The sequence below is a fragment of the Alnus glutinosa genome, chromosome 2 (assembly GCF_958979055.1).
Source record: "Alnus glutinosa chromosome 2, dhAlnGlut1.1, whole genome shotgun sequence".
In the NCBI taxonomy this organism is placed as follows: Eukaryota; Viridiplantae; Streptophyta; class Magnoliopsida; order Fagales; family Betulaceae; genus Alnus; species Alnus glutinosa.
The window spans coordinates 6592585-6617310 of record NC_084887.1 but is presented as its reverse complement, the minus strand read 5'-3'; the positions used below and the strand labels follow the sequence as shown (position 1 = coordinate 6617310).

The 24726-nt window shown below is 37.1% G+C and overlaps 3 protein-coding genes across 3 annotated transcripts; all 3 read left to right on the top strand.

The window, feature by feature from the left end:
* Positions 1 to 1530: 1530 nt before the first annotated feature.
* On the top strand, positions 1531 to 3083 carry LOC133861457 (phenolic glucoside malonyltransferase 1-like). Its single transcript, XM_062297251.1, has one exon. The coding sequence runs from the start codon at positions 1591 to 1593 to the stop codon at positions 2974 to 2976; it is 1386 nt and encodes a 461-aa protein (XP_062153235.1). The 5' UTR covers positions 1531 to 1590; the 3' UTR covers positions 2977 to 3083.
* Positions 3084 to 14900: 11817 nt separating this feature from the next.
* Positions 14901 to 16560, top strand: LOC133861122 (phenolic glucoside malonyltransferase 1-like). Its single transcript, XM_062296837.1, has one exon. The coding sequence runs from the start codon at positions 14988 to 14990 to the stop codon at positions 16368 to 16370; it is 1383 nt and encodes a 460-aa protein (XP_062152821.1). The 5' UTR covers positions 14901 to 14987; the 3' UTR covers positions 16371 to 16560.
* A 5609-nt stretch (positions 16561 to 22169) lies between these two features.
* LOC133861627 (phenolic glucoside malonyltransferase 1-like) lies at positions 22170 to 23829 on the top strand. The gene has a single exon (XM_062297420.1). It carries the CDS (start codon positions 22189 to 22191, stop codon positions 23569 to 23571), a length of 1383 nt encoding a protein of 460 aa, XP_062153404.1. The 5' UTR covers positions 22170 to 22188; the 3' UTR covers positions 23572 to 23829.
* Positions 23830 to 24726: the final 897 nt, after the last annotated feature.

Here is a 24726-nt window from a genome sequence, read left to right as displayed (position 1 = left end):
TGACCCACAGGGGTTGGTTTTACCTATAAACTAGGCGGCCCGTCCTAGTGACAGGGAGAGGTCACATATATGGGGAGAGGCCGCCAGAAGCGACACATGTAAGATAGAGAGAGAGAGAGAGAGGGGGGGGGGGGGGGAAAAAACCCATATCTCATTCAATGATATTACTATATTTCTTAACTAATTAATATTGACAATAATTAAGGTCTTAATTTTTTTACCAATAAATATCATTAGTATTTATGAATATTTTTTAGCAGATTGTAGGACCTTAATTTATGAATATTGACGGTAATTAAGCCGTTATTTTTTTCGGTCCTATTAGGACAAAATGGGAAAAATGCTGAAAGCATGGCTGATTCGTGAATAGCTGGGCGTGGAGGAAAGGAAGGGTCTTTTAGTCATGGCGTACGTGGTAGAGACCAAATGAATCAGAAAAAAATCAAGAAAATTCACGTGACTTTAGCCTTTCTTTTAACTTCTCAAAAAAATAAAAAATATTAACTTCAAAATATTCTTAAACTTTTTTCACTTTTTACATCATATTAAAAAAAAATTATTATTATTTAAATAAAAAAATCTACTACAATGTAAATTTTTTTCACTTTTCTATAAAAATTCTTTCTACTTTATATCACATCAATCACTTTTTACAACCACTCAAAAAAAAATTATTCTCATACTTGGGACCAGGATCCTTTTTAGTTGAGAAGAACGGGGGAGGAGTCAATCATTTATACTCAAGGCATTTTTGTAAATCAACTGGATAGGATCTTGATGCTCATACTTGAAGGTAAGGAGTTACCAAACGGAGCCAAAGGATGAGAGGCCTGACAGGAGCAAAAATGGGGAATAGGACTTCATTTCATTTAATGAAATGGACACTCTCAATTTTGAATGAAAGGTCAGGATTTAAAGTTTAAAGTTGGTGTATCTAACGGTGTATATAAAGTCAATATTAAAATATTTTTCAAAATGTAAAATAATATAAAATCATATCCACTATTAAATATATTAACTTTAAATTCTTACGGTAAAAAATCTTATTCCAAAAAATGAGAAGCAGACAAGAGTTTTGGTTCTTTAAAAAATGTCAGCTAGCTTGTAGGCGAAAGAAAATAAATTGAAAAGTCAATGAGCAATGGTTGTCCATGCTGAAAACCTGCAGCAAACAAAGGAAGAAGAAAAAAGAAAAAGAAAAAAAGAGAGAGCTGGACGTGAGGGAAAAAAGGACAGCAAAGAAGAGAGTTTTGTCTTGTTTTTTTTCTCATCTCGTGACTCGTGAGTCGTGACTCGTGAGTCGTGACTCTCTCATGAGATTAACACCCTCATGGAGATGTCACACCATTTTCAAGATCCAACAGTTGACGATATTGACCGTCAGGTAGTCATGATTGTCGCCAATTTATAACTAGGAATAATGATTGTTGTACACCTACAACAACCCTTCACATGGGTAGACCTCATACACTGTAAGACCTATCTCTTGTGAAGGAGTGTCGAAAGATTGTTGTACAACTCCCCTATAACTGGAATCAAAAACTGGTTTAGATCGAAAGAAAGACGCGAGACAGACCGACAGAGAGAGCTATGGCTTGCACGCACAAGATTCTTGAGCAACGCCAGGTTCTTCCACCGGCGAGGTCAGTTCCGACAACGTCTCTTCCACTCACTTTCTTTGACATACCAATGCTTAGAAGCGATGGCGTGAGATGCCTCTACTTCTATGAATTCTCCCACCCAACCCATCATTTTACTCAAACTATCCTTCCAACACTCACGGATTCTCTCTCCCTCACTCTCCAACACTTTTTGCCACTCGTTGGAAATCTCATTTGCCCCCCACCTCCCGCCAAGCCCTATATCTTCTACACCCAGGGCGACTCAATCCCATTAACCATTGCCGAGTCCACTGCCATTTTCGACCACCTTACTGGCTACCACCCACGAGATGTCAAAGACTTTTCCCACCTTGTTCCCAAGTTTCCACCCACCCAAATGCCGAATGAAACCTTTGTGTTCCCTCTTCTAGCCATTCAAGTCACTCTGTTTCCCAACTCGGGCATTTGCGTTGCCGTCACAAATCGCCATGTAATCGATGGACGGATCCGTAGCCTTTTCATGAAATCTTGGGCGTCCATTTTCAAAGCTGGAGGTCATGATTCTTCTTGTCTTGACAACTCACTGCGGCCATTCTATGATAGAGATGTGATCAAAGACCCAAATGGTATCGAGGCCGTTTTCTTGGAAGAGTATTTCCGCATGAGATCATCATGGAAGAAAGATATAGGGAGCACTCCTGTATTTGATGGGGAAAATGTTTCGGCAACATACGTACTAAATCGACCAACTATAGAAAGTCTGAAACAACGATGCGAGAAAGACAATGAGTCGTCAAACCCACAACATTTCTCAAGCTTCGTGGTAACATGCGCTTTCATCTGGGTTTGCCGGATGAAAACGCAATTTCACGAAGGAGCTACAAGATCAACGGATGACGATGAGCTTTGCTACTTCGGCTTTCCAGCAGATTGCCGAGGCCGCCTCGAATTTCCCGTACCCACGACATACTTTGGAAACTGCTTAGCTCACCTTGACGCAGCTGCCAAAACGAGCGAGCTAGTGGGAGATAACGGCTTTGTTGTAGCGGCGAAAGCCATAGCAAGAGGAATTTCGAAGCTGAAAAGTAGACCTTTAGAAGGCGCGGAGAAATGGATGGAAGATATGAACAATTTATTTAGAACGGGGCGTCTTCTCGTCGTCGGTGGGTCTCCAAGTTTTAATGATTATGGGACGGATTTTGGGTGGGGGTGGCCGAAAAAGTTCGAGGTGATATTCAACCATTCAATATTTATGTCTCTTGCTGATTGTAGAGATGACGACGGTGCTCTCGAAGTTGGGGTGGTGCTCAGAACTCGAGCTTCAATGGACACTTTCTCTTCAATATTTGAACAAGCTCTAAATTTACGCTACTGATTTATATGCTTTGATCTTCAACTTCAGCTAGCTGTTCCAGATCGTCTTGCAACTTTATTTGAATTATCTAAATAACTCGGCTAGCTACGTGACTTGTTATGGCATTAATGTATGAGAAATGATCCCTACACTCATTTCTCACAACAACCCCACAACAAGCTGACGTGGCTGGTAATATTTTATTATTTTTTTACAAAAAGAAATGAAAACAAAACAAAAAAATAATAAAATATTACCAGCCACGTCAGCTTGTTGTGGGGCTGTTGTGAGAAATGAGTGTAGGGATCATTTCTCTTAATGTATTCGATCTCTTTTTGTGCTTGAATAATAATTGCTCTGGGGCCCATTGGTTTGCTTTGTTATTTGGAATAATTTTACCGTTAGTCCATGTGGTATGTCATAATTATTTTTCACTCCTTATGGTTTAAAAAGTTCATGGGAGGTCCATGTGCTATGCAATAAGTACAAATCGATCCCTAGCATCAAATTCTGTTAAATTTTTTAACAGATTCCGTCAAATGCCACATCAGGGCCACGTGTCGCCAATAAAATGGCGACACGTGTCAATCTTAATAAAAAATATATATATTTATTAAAAAATAAATAAATATACATATTTTTTTAAAAAAAATTAAAATTCAAAAAATAAAAAAAAAAAACAGCAAGGGGTGGCTGGCCAATGGGGGTGGCCGCGCGCCACCCCCAGTGGCCCCCAGGGGTGGCCGTGCGCCACCCCCAAAGTGGTGGCCCAGCCACCCCTTGCTTCACATTTTTTTTTCCTTAAAAAAAATAAGTATTTTTATTTTTTTTTAATAAATTTTTATTTTTTTTTATTAAGATAGACGCATGTCGCCACCTAGCGCTGACGTGTAGAGCTAACAGATTCCGTCAAAATGGTGGACGGAAAATCGACCCAGGGAGTAAAACGTAATTATTGCATAGCATAGGGACCTCCCATGAACTTTTTAAATCATAGGGAGTGAAAAATTATTATGGCATACCACAGGGACCAACGGTGCAATTATCCCTTGTTATTTAACCTTCGAAATTCATTTTTCTCATTTCATACATTGAAGGTTCAGCGTAAATGTTTTATGATAAATGTCTTACGTATTTTTTCATATGTGATGCGACGTTCGAAACATTTTTTACTTGATGAAAAAAGTAACGAGCCATTTCGGACCACTACCAAGTCAGTATTGGGCCATTGCCGGATCACCAACGTACAAACCATCTCGGATCTACCCTCATATCACCACTGAGCCATCACTAAACCACCACCGAATCACACTCGGGCCAATGCAAGACCACTTCTAAGCTACTGTTGGACCACTAATGCTCTTCCGCTAGACCACTACCAAAACTCAAATTATTAAATTAATGTATGATCTCATTTTGCGATTGATCTCTTGCTTGCTCTGGGCCGATTCGTTTGCTCTGCTATTGAACTTGGATATTCATTTCTCTCATTTAATTTTCATTCATTCATGATGTATTGAGCCTAAGATATTAGTCATATAAGGCGATTTTTCTGAATTTTTCGTTCTTCTTTTCTCATTTAGACATGCGTGATCGATTAATTTTACAAATTAATGTCTCTTGTATTTTTTTTTTTATTCTTTAAAAATAAAATAATTTACGATGAAAATTTAATAATAATCCGTCAGAAGGTCAAAAATAATTTTAAAAACTACGTATGCCTATCAAAGAGCTTGTCGTAGATCATAGTACAGTGGGTGGATGAGGACATAATAAACAAATAAATGTGTAGCAAAAGTTAATGGTATTGCTTGGGTTAGACATTGAATTAGTCCATGAGGCCCCCACAGACATTGAATTGTGTATGGTTTGTTTGGGTTCAAAAAAGAATCCTTATTCTATTCGAGTGTTTTTTTAAACCCGTCTACTCGTATAAAAATCCGAATTTCATTTGAGTTTTATTTCAATTCAAGGCTGACATGATGATAAACCTGATTTAATGATCGAGACCCACACACAGGACAAGTTGTCTTTTAAAAACGTGTGGGTCCCACATTTAATCAATAAAATAATAAAAATTTAAATCAACAAAAAATTAAAAAAAATTTAAAAAAAAAAAAAAAAAAAAAAAAGAGCAGAGGGGTTATTGATCGGGACCCACTAAACACATTTTATTGCCTCGAAATTTGTAAAGAGAATTAGAATTCAATTTTGATTTCAAAAATTCAATACCCAAATAACTTCTCGTGTACAATAATACAATAAGACGTGTTATTTGTACACATTTTGTATATATATTTACATTTTGTGTGGAATGCGAGACATTTGCCATAATATAATATGGTATAAAAAATGGAGATAGGTCCTCTCTAGTTGAAACCAACTATAGAGCAGCCACTTCTTTATAAGTGGATGATAAATTGTATTTTTATATTTTATTTGACAATTTTCTTATAAATGAATAACTCCTTTTCAATTGGTTTCAACGGAAGATGATCCAAATCCTATAAAATGAAGAATACTAGACATTCAAATACTTTTTTTTTAAATTTAGTTCAAATCTGATGTGTCATAATCCTATAGCGTCTATCATTTTGGGAAATGTGTCACAATCCTATGAGATTGTGACACATCAGATTATAACCAAATTCTGAAAAAAATAAATAAATAAATAAAATAAAAGAAAAAAAAAGTGTTCGGATGTTTATGATGTGTTTGGATGTTGAATTTTTGAAATTAGAATTCAATTTTTATTTGGTATGAGAATTTCAAAATTTGACCTTTTAAAAAAATTGAATAAAATATAATTTATTTTTTAAAAAGTTGAATAAAATATGATTTATTTTTGAAAAATCAAAATCAAAATCATATTCATTGTTTCAAATTTTGTTACCATAGCAATTAAAAGAGAAAAGTTAATGAACAGTTGAAACGAGCAAATTAATGGTATATGTAATATTATGAAGCTGCATGAGCAGGGCCGGCTCCGATTAGGCGCCGCTCAAGGCTCTCAATTTAATGAGGTTTTGAATTAATAAATTTTAATGAATATTTATTTTATAAAAAAGGCTTCAAATTATAATAAAAAAAAAAAGACATTAATGTCATATCGTTTTCTTAAAAACTTAAATCCCCAACATTTCATTCGTGAAACAATTCAAGCTTTTAATGATAACCATTAATCCTAGATAATACTAAGGGTGTAATTTCGGACCGGTTATAATCGGTCGAGAAACCAGTTCCAGATAACCGAAAAACAGAGAACCAGTTTGATACTCTGTTATTTATAACCGGGTAAACGGGTACTCTGAGCCAATTCCGGTTATAATATTTTCAAAAATCCGGTTAGACCTGGAAAACCGGTTATAACCGGAAAACCGGTTATAACGTTTTCATTAAGAAATCAGAATTTGGATTTGTTATCATTGCAGTTTATGTACATGATTTAAATCTTGTTAGAACTCCAGAAGAACTCACAAAAACTACCACTTATTTAAAAAGAGTTTGAAATGAAAGATATTGGAAAGACAAAATTTTGTCTTGACTTACAGATTAAACATTTTCAAAATGAAATTCTTGTTCATCAATCAACATACACAGGAAAAGTCCCGAAGCACTTTTACATGGAGAAAACTCATCCTTTGAACACTCCAATGGTTGTTCGATTACTTGATATGAAAAAAGACCATTTTTTGCCATCGAGAAGATGACGAAGAAATTCTTGGTCATGAAGTACCATATCTTAGTGCAATTGGTGTACTCATGTATCTTGCAAATTGCACACGACTTGATATAGCATTTTCAATTAATTTACTAGTAAGATACAGTTATGCACCAACTCGAAGGCATTGGAATAAGGTCAAACATGTTTTACGTTATCTTCGTGAAACAACTAACATGAGATTATTTTATCCAAAATGTTCAAATTCACAGTTAGTTGGATATGCAGATGCGGGTTTTCTTTCTGATCCGCATAAAGATAGATCTCAAACAAGATATCTATTTACATGTGGAAATACTGCTATTTCATAGAGATCTGTCAAGCAAACACTTGTTGCTATTTCTTCAAATCACTCATAGATTATTACAATTCATGAAGCAAGTCAGGAATGCATATGGCTAAGATCAGTAATTCAACACATTCGAGAAAAGTGTGGTTTATCCACAATTAAAGATAGCCCGACAATATTATATGAAGATAATGTTGCTTGTATCACACGGATCAGAGGAGGATATATTAAAGGTGATAGAACAAAACACATTTCACCGAAATTCTTTTATACACATGAGCTCCAGAAGAGTGGTGATATTGATGTGAAGCAGCTGATACGATCAAGTGACAATTTGACAGATTTATTTACCAAAACATTACCAACTACAACATTTAAGAAGTTGGTAAATAACATTCAAATGCGACGACTCAAGAATCTTTCATCATAAACAATTGAAGTTCGTCATGCTAATGAAGGGGAGTAAAATGATTATGCTGATTGTACTATTTCCTTCGCTAAGGTTTTTCCCATTGGGTTTTCCTTTGCAAGGTTTTAATAAGGCAGTCCTAAAACATACGACGACACACAAGAATAATGTATTCTTTTTTCTTCGCCACATATTTTTTTCCCACTGGGTTTTCCTTAACAAGGTTTTATAACGAGGCATATTCTTAATGTATGGTCATCCATGGGAGAGTGTTATGAATGCATTCATGCATTTGGTGGATGACCATTTAGTTTCATCTCTTAGAATTCTACACATTCATGTTATCTTTTAGAATTTCATAACATTCATGTAATACATTAATGTAGCCTTTTAATTCATGTATTACCCTTTCATATTCCTTAACCTCCGATTATGATTTCATGTCTATAAAAGGGAGTATTGAGTTGTTTATAATGACACACAATAATAGAGAAGTATCATACATAGTTCCTGAAGAACAACTTTCACATATTGCAATCTCTTTATCTTGTTTTATTATTTTCTTTGATTTTACAACACCTCTTTTAATTTGGTGCACCTTCTGCCAAGTTCCATCTCACACGAGTCCCTCTTCTTTTTCTATCCTTATCCTCTCCTTCTCTTTATATTATACATGTCAGTCACCCTCTCTCTCCCTTTATTTTTCTACACACAACCTACCTCTCCAAATCCTCTACACCAGGGCTGACTCGATGTATTTTGGAGCTTAAGATAATAATTTTAAATTAGGCATTTTTTATATTTAAATAGTAAATAAATATTTTTATTTAAAATTATTCTTCACAGGTTCAATGTTATATTGCTAGTAGTTAATAAATCTATATAAAAGTTTTTTTTTTCTACATAATTTTATTATTCAAAAAAAATTAAAATTTTCATATTTCCGTTTGATTGTTGAGAATTTCTTCAAACTTATTCACAGTAAGTTATAAGTTGAAGTAGAGTCTACACGTCAGCCCACCTTTGTGTGTTTTTTTTTCTTTTAATATCATGTCTTCCTTTTTACTTTTCTACCCTCTTCCGTTGCATTTCAGGTCATCACATGCAGTACTATAGTAGTCTATGTTTCACTTTCACTTATATTCTGCACTCTTTCGTTATCTGGCTTTCCCTTATGTTTTCATTTCTCTTTTGTTTCATTGTTTGTCACCTTTGTGTGTTTTACCCAACTTTACTGTTCACTTTTTTGTAATTGTTATGGTTAGTTGAACATTAAAAAATAAAAACTAAATAAAAAAAAAAAAAAAAAAAAAAAAAAGAAAGAAAGAGGAAAATTTATCTTTTGCCCATAGTTGGCCATTTCTCCATGGCCCATAGTTTGCATTTCTTGCTTGAGGCATTGTTTAAAACTTAAGCCCACTTAAGCCATTTGTTGGCTCTTGGCCTATTATTGGCCCAATCTTTTGCTTGAGGAATTGTTTAAAGACTCAAGCTCATTCAAACCCTTTGTTGGCTCTTTTCTTGGCCTATTAATGGCCCAATTGCTTGTAGTAAATGTTCAAAGATCCAAGCCTATTTAAAGCCATTAGGCTCTTTTCTCTTGGTCCATTGTTGGCTCAATCTCTTGCTTGAGGCAATGTTTAAGATCCAAGCCCTTTTAAACCCTTTGTTGGCTCTTTTCTTGGCCTAAGTCTAGCTTTGAGGTACAATTTGAAAACCCGGGCCAATCCAAAAAAATTAAAAAAAAAAAAAAATTATAAAAAAAAAAAAAAAAAAAAAAGAGAAAAAGATGCAAAAGACAAACTGAAGAAAGTTCCTCCCTAGGGGTGGGCGCGGGCCGGATTGTGCCGGATTTGTATGTTTTTCACAACCCGCCCCGCAGTGAACGAGTTTGAAAATCGAAATCCGCAACCCGCATAGTGAATGGTCAACCCGATGGGCCTTGGGTAGTGCGGATCGGGACGGGTTCATGCGGGTTCGGGTATTCCTCTTCTTTTTTATTTTTTGCCCAAAATCAAAAAAATAATTTCCAATCTTGCTAACCCAGTTCAAAATTTGAAAATCCCAATTGAATCAACCTCACTAGCAAACAAGAACAAGAAGAAAGAACCAAAATTACCAACAAACCCAACTGTTTTTTTTATTCTTTTTTGTGATTGTAAATTGAATGGGTATGCGTATGTGAAAATGTAGAGATTGAAGTGTATATGAGAATGGAATAAGAATATAGATGAAATGGATAGTGCAAAACTGTATTGAATGAAATCAAAGGTACACAACCTGGGCAATTCGTGACTGTAGTAGTGACTTTTATAATTTTTTTGGAAAAAATTTGATGAAATCAAAGGCACACCCCTATTCGTGACTCTTATAATTTTTTTGGGGAAAATTTAATGAAATCAAAGGCACACCCCTATTCGTGACTCTTATAATTTTTTTGGGGAAAATTTAATGAAATCAAAGGCACATCCCTTGTCATGACTCTTATAATTTTTTTGGGGAAAATTTGATGATACGAATATAAAGGGATTGCAGGGCAGGGCGGGTGTGCGGGTGGGAAAAAATTTAATACCGCAACCCGCCCCATAAATCACGGGTTGGCATATTTAGGATCCGCACTTTTTTAGAAATGTCTTATATCCGTTATTGATGGGGCGGGTTGGTGCGGGGCGGGGCGGGTTCGCGGGTACGAGCGGGTTTTGCACACCCCTATTCCTCCCGTCAGTTTGCGAGGGGATGTTAGAGTATAAACCTCTACAGGAAGTTATCCACTACATCAGCTGCAGCAAGTCATCCATCTTTGCATCAACAAGTCTTCCATGGCAGCACATCTCTACAACCACAAGTCACCATTGCAGCAACAAAGCCATTTCTCTGATCAAGACATTCCTCCTCTAATCTCTTGCTATTCCTCCTTTGATTTCTTACCTACCTTCAACCCATACCTACATGTAATCAGCTCCCAGTTTCTCTTGTTGTACACTGTCCTTAACTTTTGTTAAGTCTATATATTAACCTATCTTGTAACCAAACAATGTAATCAAAATCAGCAATATGTAGTCTTTAGCTTTACCTTGTGTTCTTCTCTTCTTCTTCTTCCCTTCTCTGTTTCTCCTTCAATTCCCTTTATTTTCTGACAGTGCAATTGAAAAGTCATATTTGCTGTGATGTTTACACTACTCAAGTTAGAGACGTTAGGCTGCTGCTGTTAGTCATGTTAGTAACGGTGCTATAAGTGAAGTTAGTAAACGGTGCCATCCTTTTGTAAGTCTTGCAGTAGTCTTAAGTTTACACTATGAGTAAATGGCAAAACGCTTTTAGTTTTAAACTACAGCATCTATGGGGTACTAAAAAGTACCGCATAGAAGCCGAATCCGAAAAAGTTCGAGGTGATATTTAACCATTCAATATTTATGTCTCTTGCTGACTGTAAAGATGACGACGGTGCTCTCGAGGTTGGGGTGGTGCTGCTTGCCCCTGCTAGTAAAATGGCATGTTGTCTGCTGCTTGCCCCTGCTAGTAATGTCTATGCCCTTTATGGTTGGTTTAGGGGGGCAATTAGGGTATAAAAAATATTTATCAAATGTTAGAAAAATTTTTGTGGGTTGAGGGGGGCGAGTGCCCCCCTCGCCCCTCTGGCTCCGCCTCTGGGTATATGAAAATTGAACTATTTTTCTCGTAGCAATCAATTTGTAAATGTATGGTAATTTCCAAAAAAAAAAAAAACGGAAAAAAACTATATGTAATATATGGCAAGCCTTTTTGGATGAAAAATGCTTGTTACACAACAGGTTGTGCAACCTGTTGTGTAAGTAACAAAGCTCTTTTTGGATAGGTCACTGATGACACAAGCAGTGAAATTATTTTTGGACCCACGTGCAGGTCAGGGTAATGGAAAGTAAAAGATTCCTAGAATATGAAATATATTGAAAAAAAAGGGGGGAAAGACAATTTATCCTCTAACTTTTATCTTGTATTAAAAGTGGTAGTGTATTTTAACAAAGTTGTTGAAATTTTCAATGTAAGTACTAAGTACCCTTTAATTATTTATGTCTTTTTTTAATAGAAATTAAGACATAAATAATTTAAAAGATCTATATAACTCTGCTTTTTTTTTTGTTTTAAAAAAAAAAAAGATAAAAAAAAAAGAAGTGGCCGTAGCCACCTGAGCTACCCTCATCTGGCTACAAAGAGGGTGGCATGGTCATGTGGTGGTTTGGCTATAAGAATGCACATGCAGTACACATGAGTCATTTTCTGTCAAAAAAGACGAAAATATTTAAAGAAATGAGTACTTTAAAATTTTCAGAAATTTTGATGAGTATATTGCCCCTATTCAATGGACACTTTCTCTTAAATATTTGAACAAGCTCTAAATTTACCCTACTGATCATTTATATGCATGCTTCTTCAACTTCAGCTAGCTGTTCCAGATCGTCTTGCAACTTTATTTGAATTATCTAAATAACTCAGCTACGTGACTTGCCGTGGCATTAATGTACGTATGAACTCTTTTTGTGCTTGATCTCTTGCTTGCTCTGGGGCCGATTCGTTTGCTTTGTAATTTAACTTGGATATTCATCTTTCTCATTTCATTCATTCATGGTGTATTGAGCCTAAGATATTAGTCATAAAAGGCGATTTTTCTTAATTTTTCGTTCGTCTTTTCTCTTTTAGACATGTGGTATCGAGTAATTTTAAAAACTAATAATCAATCAGAAGCTCAAAAAAAATTTTAAAAACTACGTACGTATGCCTATGAAAGAGCTTATCTTAGATCATATTACGGTGGGTGGATGAGGACATAAGAAACAAATAAATGTGTAGCCAAAGTAAATGGCATTGATTAGATTAGACAACAACCGAGAAGAAAAATTAGTCCATGAGGGCCCAGTAGACATTGAATCGAGTAGCAAGGACAAAAGTTAATGGAGCAGTTGAAACGATCGAGCAAATGGTATGTGTAATATTGTGAAGCTACATGAGCAGGGCCGGCGACTACTAAAGGCTCTAAATTTAATGAGGTTTAGAAATAATTAATAAATATTAATGAATATTTATTTTATAAAAAAGGATTCAAATCATAATAATAATAATAAAAAAAACATTAATATCATTTGATTCTCTTAAAAATAGAAGTGTAAGTCCGAACCGGTTATAATAAGTCAGAAACCGAATTTGGGCACTAATCGGCTCCGGGAAACTGGGTTGGTACCTGGACTCGGAGCCAGGTATTGGCTTTGAAAAACCCGATTATACCCAGATACCTAGGACCGGGTCTGTTAATTTATTAAAAAATAAATAAATACCCTCCTACCCTTTTACCCTTAAGATACACACAGGCTTTTCGCCTTTTCAATGAATCACTTTTGCCCTTTTCTTTCTTTCATTCTTTCAACTTACAGTCTTCAGACTTTACCCGAACACTAACACGGCGCTGCTGCCTTCTTCTTCTTATTGTCTTCACTTCATGCCATTGCCTTCTTCTTGTCTTCACAGTTCACGCCCTACATTCTTCTTCACTTCTTTGTCTTTAGAAATTTTAGAAATTTCAACACCTTCAGTCTCTTGTTGTCTCAACCAAATTTCTCGAGTAACAAACGTGAAACAAGACAAGAAGGTCGGCTTGGAGTCGCTCTGCGAGGTCTTGTGCGGGAACTTCTTGGAGATGCCGTTCCCGAACAACAGCTTCAACAGCGTGTACTCAATGGAGGTGACTTGCCACGCGACAAAGCTGGTGGAGGTGTACACCAAGATCTTTAGGGTTTTGACACCTAGATCTGGAGGAGGTGGTGATCAAGGAGCGAGATCTGGCTAGGCCACCAGCTCAGTCGTGGTGGTCGAGGTTGAAGATGGGGAGGATCACCTACTCTCTTACGAGGTGAACGATCTGCCTGCGATTTACGCTTGGATTCTTTTACTGTTTTCTGTTGTTATATATAGATTAGGTTTTCACTGTTTCATTCTGAGATGCTCTGATTGTGGTTTTGGTTGTTGAACATGGATTTCTAATTTGTATTTTGTTAATTGTTTGGTTTCTTCTTGAGTTTCTGAGCAGATTGATCTCTACCTTATTTCGCTTCTCTTTTCTTGTATTAGATCGGTATATGATATTCGATTGTGTAGATTTCAACTCACCTGAGAAAGGAAAATAGGCCCAAAAATTAATGTGTTTATTTTTTATTTGTTTCATAGGTGGTACCTAAGTTAGGATAAAAACCTGGTTGGTACCTCTGTTACATTTTTTTCGTCCAAATATTAACAGCTTGCCACGTGTCAACCACTGAGGTTGACACGTGGTACTATATATATAAAAAAAAAATCTTTAAAAAATTATATAAAAATAAAAAAATAATACAATTTTTTTTTTTTTTTTGAAAAAAAAAAATGGTTGGTTGAGCCACCCCCATTTTGGCCAAGGAGGTAGCTGAAGGGTGGTTCAGCCATCCCATGGCAGAGAAAAAAAAAATTGATAGGTTTTAGCCCATGGGGGTGGCTGAACAACCCAATGGCCAAAACCAATCAAACAATTTTTTATTTTTAGTTTCTGCCATGGGGTGGCCAAACCACCCCATCGGCCACCCTAGACCCGCTAAGGTGGGTGGCTTAGCCACACTTCTTTTTTTCTTTTTCTTTTTTCTTATTTTCAATTTTAATTTTTAAAATTGTATTATTTTATTATTTTTTTATAATTTTTTAATTTTCTTAATTTTTTTTTTTTTTTTATATAGTGCCACGTGTCAACCTTAGTGGTTGACAAGCGATAAACCATTAATATTTACATGAAAAATATAACAGAGGTACCAAATTGGTTTTTACCCTTAACTTAGGTACCACCAATAAAACAAATGAAAACTCATGTACTAAATTTAAAAAAGCTTAAAACTCATGTACCAATATGGTATTTAACCATTTTTTAAAATACAACCCGCTGGAAACCCACGCACCCAAACCCACCAACCCACATCAGTTTCCGGCCGGATCTCTTTATCTTTTTTCGGGGTTTCCAACCGAACCCACCAAATCCACTCCAGAAATCCAACTCTCCCGAGCATCGGCCGTCACTCTCTCCCCTCTCGCCGGCAGTTGAACGAGTCTGGCACTCTCTCTCCAGTAGATCTCGTGGAGATCAGCAATCCACTAGAGGCAAGGCTACGGATCCGAGGCGAGGACGTTCAGCCGGCGACTGGAGCTCGGGAACAAGTCATGGCTCAAGAGAGAGAGAAGAAGAAGAAGAGAGAGAGAGAGAGAGAGAGAGAGAGTTGGTTCAGGAAGAGAGAGTTTTTGTTTTCAAAAAAAAAAAATCTGACGTGGTAATGCCACGGCAGGGTGTAAGAATTTGGGTGTGTGAGTTTGGGTGTAACCCTAACATTTTTCTAACATTAATGTACACCTGTCAATTTTGGAATAAACAGGGGTCCCATAGCGTAGAATAAATGGGGATCAGAATAATTCCCAGCATCAACACGAGTGTAAAAATATCTTAAATCAATCTCAAAGATTAATTTGCCACTTGAGGGAAAAAATATCTATAAGACTATAAAAGGAATTTTTTCATTGATATCTTGTCGATCATAAGATAAAGAAGAGAGAACAAAAAATTCAAGCTAAATATGGCTTGCACGCACAAGATTCTTGAGCAACACCAGGTTCGCCCACCGCCAAGCTCAGTGCCCACAACGTCTCTTCCACTCACTTTCTTTGACATACCACTGCTTGCAAGCGATGGCGTGAGATGCCTCTACTTCTATGAATTCTCTCACCATTTTACTCAAACTGTCCTTCCAACACTCGCAAATTCTCTCTCCCTCACTCTCCAACACTTCTTTCCACTCGTTGGAAATCTCATCTGCCCCCCACCTCCCGCGAAGCCCTATATCTTCTACACCCAGGGCGACTCAATCCCATTAACCATTGCCGAGTCCACTGCCACTTTCGACCACCTTACTGGCTACCACCCACGACATGTCAAAGACTTTTCCCACCTTGTTCCCAAGTTTCCACCAACCCAAATGTCGAATGACACCTTTGTGTTCCCTCTTCTAGCCATTCAAGTCACTCTGTTTCCCAACTCTGGCATTTGCGTTGCCGTCACATGTCGCCATGTAATCGATGGACGGATCGGTAGCCTTTTCATGAAATCCTGGGCGTCCATTTTCAAGGCTGGAGGTCATGATTCTTCTTGTCTTGACAACTCACTACGGCCATTCTATGATAGAGATGTGATCAAAGACCCAAATGGTGTCATGGCCGTTTTCTTGGAAGAGTATTTCGTCCGCATGAGATCAAAATGGAAGAAAGATATAGGCAACGCTGATGTATTTAGTGGGAACGACAATGTTAAGGCGACATATGTACTAAATCGAGCAAATATAGAAAGTCTGAAACAACGATGCGAGAAAGACAACGAGTCGTCGTCAACCCCACAACATTTCTCAAGCTTCGTTATAACATGTGCTTTCATCTGGGTTTGCCGGATGAGAACGCAATATCACGAAGGAGCAATAGATGACGACGATGAGCTTTGCTACTTGGCCTTTCCAGCTGATTGCAGAAACCGCCTCGAATTTCCCGTACCCTTGACATACTTTGGAAACTGTTTAGCTTCCTGTAAAGCAGCGGCCAAAACGAGCGAGCTAGTGGGAGAAAAAGGCTTTGTTGTAGCGGCGAAAGTCGTAGCAAGAGCAATTTCAAAGCTGAAAAGTAAACCTTTAGAAGGGGCGGACAAATGGATGGAAGATAGGAAGAATTTGATAGGAAAGGGCCATGGGCGTGTTCTCATAGTCGGTGGGTCTCCAAGTTTTAGGGATTATCAGACGGATTTTGGGTGGGGGAGGCCGAAAAAATTCGAGTTCATTAACCATCCAATATTTATTTCTCTTGCTGATTGTAGAGATGACGAGGGTGCTCTTGAGGTTGGGGTGGTGCTCAGAACTCGAGCTTCAATGGACACTTTCTCTTCAATATTTGAACAAGCTCTAAATTTACCCTACTGATCATTTATATGCATGCTTCTTCAACTTCAGTCGTTGCAGATGGCAAGTGCATCAGATCATCATGCAACTTTATTTGAATTATCTAAATAACTCGGCAAGCTTCGTGAGTACTTGTTGTGGCATTAATGTATTCGATCTCTTTTTGTACTTGAATAATAATTGCTCTCGGGCCGATTGGTTTGCTTTGTCATTTAACCTTCGAAATTCATTTTTCTCATTTCATACATTGATGGTTTAGCTTAAATGTTTTATGATAAATGTTTTGCATATTTTTTCATGTTTGGTGCGACGTCCGAAATATTTTTTATTTGATGATTAAAAAAGTAATGAGCCACCCCGGACCACCACCAAGCCTGCAGCATTAGTTGGGCCATCTCCAGACCACGAACGAGCCATTCCAGACCACCCCCAGATCATCACTGAGCCATTTCCAAACCACCACCAAACCACACCAAGGCCAACGCCTGACCACTTCTGAGCCATTACCGGACCACGTACTAATGCTCTTCCGCTAGACCACTACTGAAACTCAAATTATTAAATTAATGTATGATCTCTTTTTGTGCTTGATCTCTTGCGTGCTCTGGGGCCGATTCGTTTGCTTTGTTATTAATTGAACTTAATTGGATATTCATTTCTCTCATTTCATTCATTCATAGTGTATTGAGCCTAAGATATTAGTCATATAAGGCGATTTTTCTGAATTTTTCGTTCTTCTTTTCTCTTTTAGACATGCGTAATCGATTAATTTTACAAATTAATGTCTCCTGTATTTTTTTTTATTCTTTAAAAATAAAATAATTTACGATGAAAATTTAATAATAATCCGACGGAAGGTCAAAAATAATTTTAAAAACTACATATGCCTATCAAAGAGCTTGTCGTAGATCATAGTACGGTGGGTGGATGAGGACATAATAAACAAATAATTAAATGTATAGCAAAAGTTAATGGTATTGATTAGGATAGACGACAACCGAGAAGAAAAATTAGTCCATGAGGGCCCAATAGAAGGTACGTTATGGAAGAGAATAGCAATAGACGTTAGGCCTTAAAACAAATCAATAATAGAGCAGCTCTAAGGTGGGGCCGATTTGGGTAATGGGGACCTAACGTGTGAATATAAATCATTGTGATTCCCAATTCGTTTGGACCCTTCGATCTTCATCCCAGAGTTCCTCGGCACGTTTATTACATTTACTTCGAAACGCCTCGTATTAGCCAATCTTGTAAATCTTGATTACGTGAAGATAAATCTTGTAAGAAGTAAGATGATGATCATGTTCGTTTCTTTTGTAAATTTGTAATTGTTTTTAGAGAAATTGTGATTAATAAAATTCTGCCATCGTCGCTGTTTGGTCCTCTGATTCCAGATCTTGTCCTTCAATTGATTTTCGATCTTCATTGGCGTTTTGTGAATTCTAGGGTTTCTGGTTCCAAATCGTTGTTTGGTCCTCATTTTTTAAAAATTTTAAACCCGGTCCGGATAACCGTCCGATAATCAGGGTTTTCGGTTAACGAGAGTACCAAATCCGGACCCGATTATTGAATTTCAATAACCGGAAACCGGCTCCAAATTTACACCCCTAGATAAGTATAACACATACCAAAAATCAAATGGTAGAACAATATAAGGTTATCAGAGTAATTGCTAAGATGCCGACTTAAACACATGCTAAGAAAGTATTGTCAAATTAAGAAGGAAAAAATGCAAATAATCAGTCCGGGTAGTAACACCGATTTGCAATAAACTCAGTGTGGTATAAAAATGTTCTAAGAACTCATTGTGGTATGCCCCCCCCCCCCCCCGCAAAAAAAAAACAAAACAAAACAAAACAAAAAAGTCATTTCAAACTTTCCTCTAATTTTTTTACCAGAACCATCAGATATCACGTTAGCAAAAATCAAATACTAACTTGTGTTACCCATAATAATAATAAAAAAAAAAAAAAATTATAAATATATAAGTATATAAATATATAAAATAAAAGACAAAACCCGGAACAATCTAGAGGAGGTCGAGCCATTCTTTTAATTTGATCAAATGGGAGTGGCCGAACCACCCACAAACTTTTGCATACTACAATTGTTGCAGTCCAATTGTAGATTTTTGAATTGGGGATTTTACGGTTTGCATGAAAAACTACTCTAAATAGACAGAATGAGAAGGAAGCAGCTTCACGAGAGAGGGAGGAGGAGGAGGAGAGGGATCGGAGAGGAAAGAACAAAGGTTCTTCCCTCCTAGCTCCCAAATAGAGCAGAAATTGATCAAATGCTTTATAGAACAAAACTCAACAAAAAAACTCTCCAATAATCTGTTTGAAAACTGGAACACAAACAGAAAGTTACCCACTCCTGCGTGAAGCAACAACAACCATTTACAACCTCAACCTACTTCTACAAAAAGCAGCAACACCCATTAAAAACCAAAAAATAAAAACCAACCAAAATTGCAACATCTAACAACCAATCATAACAAGGATTGCAAATTCCAACGATAGACAAGAGACATGTTTAGACAAGCTCTTGATTTTGCCTCTGGCCAAAACTCTAGCACGCACTTCCCAAAGAATTTGAGCAACTAAAGCCTCCTCTGTTTGAGGGGTGTTTCCATGCTAAATGTCGTTCATTTGCCTCGAGAGATGATACACCACAGCCCCAATACAGAGCCTCCCCAAGCAAGCTTTTATAGTTTTACCATGGAACACAGCATGACCCCATTACAGAACCTCATCCCAGCATATAGGAGGGTTCTCTATCAAGCAAACAGCAATGACAGCTCTCCAAACTCGCTGGCTAAAACTGTAACAAAATAAGAGATGGTCCCTATCCTCCATACAGCCATCACAAAAAAGACAATTGACAGCTCCTATATAGCCCCAACCACACATTTTATGTTTAGTGACAATAGCATTATGGCAGTCTAGCCAAAGTAGAAAAGAATGTTTGGGGATAGCTTGGGAAAACCAGACAAGCTTCCACCATACTACCTCTGGATTTCTTACTCTCAACTTATCCCAAGTCTTTGAACAAGAGTAGGTACCTCTCCTGGAATTCCAAATAGGAGTATCAATACCTCCAAGACAGGGACGGAGGGAGGGGGGGGGGCTGGCAGGGGCCATGGCCCCCACAAAATTTCCTAAAAAAAAAAATTTTAAGGTGGGAAAAAAAATAATCTAAAAAATATAAAAATATAAGGTAAAAATAAAAATTTAGCTTACTTGACCCCTACCAAAAAAAAAAATTTCTGCCATTGGCCCATTCCCATAAGAACTTCTAGCTCCGTCCCTGCTCCAAGACTAATCTCTGGGGAGCTGAACTTGAATATAAACCAAAGCATCGGATCAGGCACTAGGCCAGAACCACTCCCCATGAAGGATAATAAAAGAAAGTTTAGACTCCAAAAAAAGGTCTGAATCATAAACTACTCTATATCCAAAAGTATCCAACAAATATTCGGATGGGTGCCAATGGTCAAACCAAAGAAAAATTTTACTACCATTACCCACCTTAAACCAGATAAACTTCTTAGCAATGTCTCTCAATTTCAAGATCTTCTTCAAGCTCCAAGAGCATGCCTTAGGGATAGGAATCTGCCACACACTCCTACCCTTTAACCAATTAATATTAACCCATGCCACCCAAAGAGAACCAGCTTTGGCAAAAAGGTTCTAGATGTAGTTCAAAATTGAAGCTTGATTCCAAACCTCAATGTTCTTGATTCCTAAACCTCCTTTATTAGGCATACAAATCTTATCCTAAGACATTTTTGCTTTGGCCTTTACATCACTACCACACCAAAGGAATCAATTAAACTTTTGTTCAAGAAGCCTAATGATTTTCTTAGGAAGAATTAAAACTCGAGCACAAAAAAGTTGTAGACTTAAGAGAACCAAAGACAGAAGTTGAAGTCTCCCAGCAAATGACAACTTTCTCACTAACCAGGAATCAATACAAGAAGAAATCTTGGTAATTAAAGCCTCACAATCCACAGCAGAAAGTCGCTTGCTAATTAGAGGAACATCAAAATATCTCATGGGTAAAACACCCTTTGGCATTTGTAGAACACGGAGAATTTCCTACTTCACAAAAGGAGGAACATTAGCCAGGAAATTGAACTCTTAGAAGGATTAGCCTTCAACTCCGAAAGCTCCCCAAATTCATTAAGAGCAGCAAGAATGGCTGGGACAGAATCAACGGAACCTTCAGAGAAAATCAGCAGGTCATCCGCAAAGCAGAGATGATGTAACTTAATCAAATTGCATTTAGGATGAAAAGCAAAAAGATGAGAATAAGCAACCTCCTCTAGCAAAAGAGATAGCCCCTCCATAGCTAGGACAAAAAGATAAGTTTTCGCTGGAGAGACAACTTCTTGGAGAAGTTTTCAAGCACTTCCCTCTCTTGTGCCTAATTTTCTCTTAAAATGTAAATTTCAAAACATTTTAGTTTTTTTTTTTTTTTTTCATTTTTATATTACATCAATTCTTTTTTATTACAATTCAAAAAAAAAAATTATTACGAAATAAAACTTTTTTTCATTTTTCCATACGAAAAAATGAAAACTTTTTTCTACTTAATATCACATCAACTAGTTCTTATTAGTATTCAAAAAATAAACCCCCTAAAAAACCTTCTGCAAACATACCAACAAAGTGTGGCTTTTCTGGATTGCGACTCTAACTAGTTATCCGATCACGTAGATCATATAAGTAGTATTTTATAACTACTTATCTAAATTGTTTTAAATTCAAACAAATAATTATAGAGAATCTGATCAAGTGAAAGAGCTAAGTGTACGTGTTTGGCAAGGCAAGCATTCATACTTTTTGCTAGTTTTGCTGAAAAAACATTAAACAACTACTATCACGTGCTAAACAAACCCAACCAAGTCAAACTCCTTTTTGTACAATAATCAAACTCCTTTTTTCTTTGCTACTTTTACGTAAAAGATAAAACAGTCGCCCCTCTTCCTTTAATTCTTTCCCGCTATTTGTTAGAAAAATGCAACCCTCTTCGTCCACGTTTTTAGAAAATATACATGGGCCCATGGGCGGATGCAGCCACCAACGAACGGAATAAGAAAGAAAAGATAAGTTTGGCAACCAAATGAGTCAAAGCCCTATGATTTTGGACATGTCATATCATACTACAAACTGTCGTGCCGTGCATATTTTATTGAGCAATAGTTTTTGCATAATTTTTTCACAATTTTTATACAAGTCTAATAATTTTCTTTTAAAAAAATTAATTATTAAATATTTAAGACTCACACGTAGAAAAATAAATTTAATGGTCAATCATAAAAAAAAATAGTTAGAGTTGTGCAAAAGTTATGTAAGAGTTATGCAAGAAACATTACTCTATTTTATTAGTGATAATGTACCTCTCAAAGTCGAAATTCTTGACATTAATGCACACCTATCAATTTTGTAATAAATAGGGTCCCGGCCATAGTGTAGAACAAATGGCGTAGGAAGAAAAGTCTCAAAACCAGAAGAGAATCTAGATAACTATCTATTTTCAAATGAAATGTCAAGATTTAAAGTTGATACATCTAATGATTTATATAAAGTCAATATTGACACGTATTTTAAAATTTTAAATAATGTGAAATCATGTATACCATTGAATACTTCAACTTTAAAAGGGATCAGAATAATTCACAGCATCAACATGAGTGTATATCTTAAATAAATCTCAAAGATTAATCTCTCACTCTTGAGGGGAAAAATATCTATTAGACTATAAAAGGAATTTTTTCATTGATATCTTGTCATAAGATAAAGAAGAGATCCAGAACAAAAAATTCAAGCTATAGATGGCTTGCACGCACAAGGTTCTTGAGCAACACCAGGTTCGACCACCACCAAGCTCAGTGCCCACAACGTCTCTTCCACTCACTTTCTTTGACATACCACTGCTTGCAAGCGATGGCGTGAGATGCCTCTACTTCTATGAATTCTCTCACCATTTTACTCAAACTGTCCTTCCAACACTCGCACATTCTCTCTCCCTCACTCTCCAACACTTCTTTCCCCTCGTTGGAAATCTCATCTGCCCCCCACCTCCCGCCAACCCCTATATCTTCTACACCCAGGGCGACTCAATCCCATTAACCATTGCAGAGTCTACTGCCATTTTCGACCACCTTACAGGCTACCAACCACGAGATATCAAAGACTTTTCCCACCTTGTTCCCAAGTTTCCACCAACCCAAATGGCGAATGACACCTTCGTTTTCCCTCTTCTAGCCATTCAAGTCACTCTGTTTCCCAACTCGGGCATTTGCGTTGCCGTCACAAATCGCCATGTAATCGATGGCCGGATCCGTAGCCTTTTCATGAAATCTTGGGCATCCATTTTCAAAGCTGGAGGTCATGATTCTTCTTGTCTTGACAAGTCACTACGGCCATTCTATGACAGGGATGCGATCAGAGACCCAAATGGTGTCATGGCCGTTTTCTTGGAAGAGTATTTCGTCCGCATGAGATCAAAATGGAAGAAAGATATAGGCAATACTGATTTATTTAGTGGGGACGACAGTGTTAAGGCGACATATGTACTAAATCGAGCAAATATAGAAAGACTGAAACAACGATGCGAGAAAGACAATGAGTCGTCGTCAACCCCACAACATTTCTCAAGCTTCGTTATAACATGCGCTTTCATCTGGGTTTGCCGGATGAAAACGCAATATCACGAAGGAGCAATAGATGACGACGATGAGCTTTGCTACTTGGCCTTTGCAGCTGATTGCAGAAACCGCCTCGAATTTCCCGTACCCTTGACATACTTTGGAAACTGTTTAGCTTCTTGTAAAGCAGCGGCCAAAACGAGCGAGCTAGTGGGAGAAAAAGGCTTTGTTGTTGCGGCGAAAGTCGTAGCGAGAGCAATTTCAAAGCTGAAAAGTAAACCTTTAGAAGGGGCGGAGAAATGGATAGAAGATAGGAAGAATTTGATAGGAAAGGGCCATGGGCGTGTTCTCATAGTCGGTGGGTCTCCAAGTTTTAGTGATTATCAGACGGATTTTGGGTGGGGGAGGCCAAAAAAATTCGAGTTCATTAACCATCCAATATTCATTTCTCTTGCTGATTGTAGAGATGACGAGGGTGCTCTTGAGGTTGGGGTGGTGCTCAGAACTCGAGCTTCAATGGACACTTTCTCTTCAATATTTGAACAAGCTCTAAATTTACCCTACTGATCATTTATATGCTTTGATCTTCAACTTCAGTTGTTGCAGATGGCAAGTGCATCGGATCGTCTTGCAACTTTATTTGAATTATCTAAATAACTCGGCTAGCTACGTGACTTGTTGTTGGCCTTGTGGCATTAATGTATTCTCTTTTTGTGCTTGAATAATGATTTGGGTCTCTTGCTTAATTGCTCAGAGGGCCGATAGGTTTGCTTTGTTATTTAACCTTCGAAATTCATTTTTCTTATTTCATACATTGATGGTACTGTATTGAGCCTAAGATATTAGGCTCCGTTTCTTTCGGTATAGAATAATTTATGATAAATGTTTTACGTATTTTTTTGGTGTTAGGTGCTATGAAAATATTTTCAGTTTGACGAAAAAGCATCTTTAGTTTTGAAAAATAATTTTTATTTTTAAATTTCGTAAATCATTTTTTAACTTTCAGTTTGTCCTTCTCAAACTGTTGGATTACCACCACGCCATCATCGGGCCACCCCGAACCACCACCAAGCCACTACTGGACCATCGCCAGACCACCAACGAGCCAGTACTCCAGACCACCACTGAGCCATCTTCAGACCAACACCGAGCCACACTCGGGCTAACACCAGACCACTTCCGAGCCACCGCCATACCACTATCAGAACTCAAATTATTAGGTTAATTTTTTAATTACTTTATATTAATTAATATTTTTTGGTGCGAGTAAAAATAAATTTTTGTAGGTTAATATGAATGAATGAAAATATAAAAAAGGATTTGTGATTTTCTGTACGCGCTAAACACAGAAAAATGTTTTTAACGAGAAACATTTACTTGAAAAATGACTTCCTTGAAAACTTTTTTCGACAAAAAAATATTTTACACCGAAACAAACAGAGCCATAAATACGTATGTAAGAAACCTTATTATTATTATTTTTTTTGTAATGATTAAGTTCTTTTTCCATTGAAAACTTTAAACCAAAATGTCTCATTAACGAGCTCTAAGTTGGGAGAGGAGAAGCCGGCCTTAGACTTCAATACTCCTCAGAAAACATTTGCTCCTCTCCTCCTCTCCATTTTCCTTTTTACTCTCTGCTCCTACCCCCCCCCCCCCCCCCCCCTCTCATTCTAGTTTTTTTTCTTTTGTTTGTAGGTGTTCTCCAACCAGATCAAAAAT

Coding starts and splice junctions, on each gene's coding strand:
- LOC133861457 (XM_062297251.1), top strand. CDS start 1,591: ATGGCTTGCACGCACAAGATTCTTGAGCAACGCCAGGTTCTTCCACCG.
- LOC133861122 (XM_062296837.1), top strand. CDS start 14,988: ATGGCTTGCACGCACAAGATTCTTGAGCAACACCAGGTTCGCCCACCG.
- LOC133861627 (XM_062297420.1), top strand. CDS start 22,189: ATGGCTTGCACGCACAAGGTTCTTGAGCAACACCAGGTTCGACCACCA.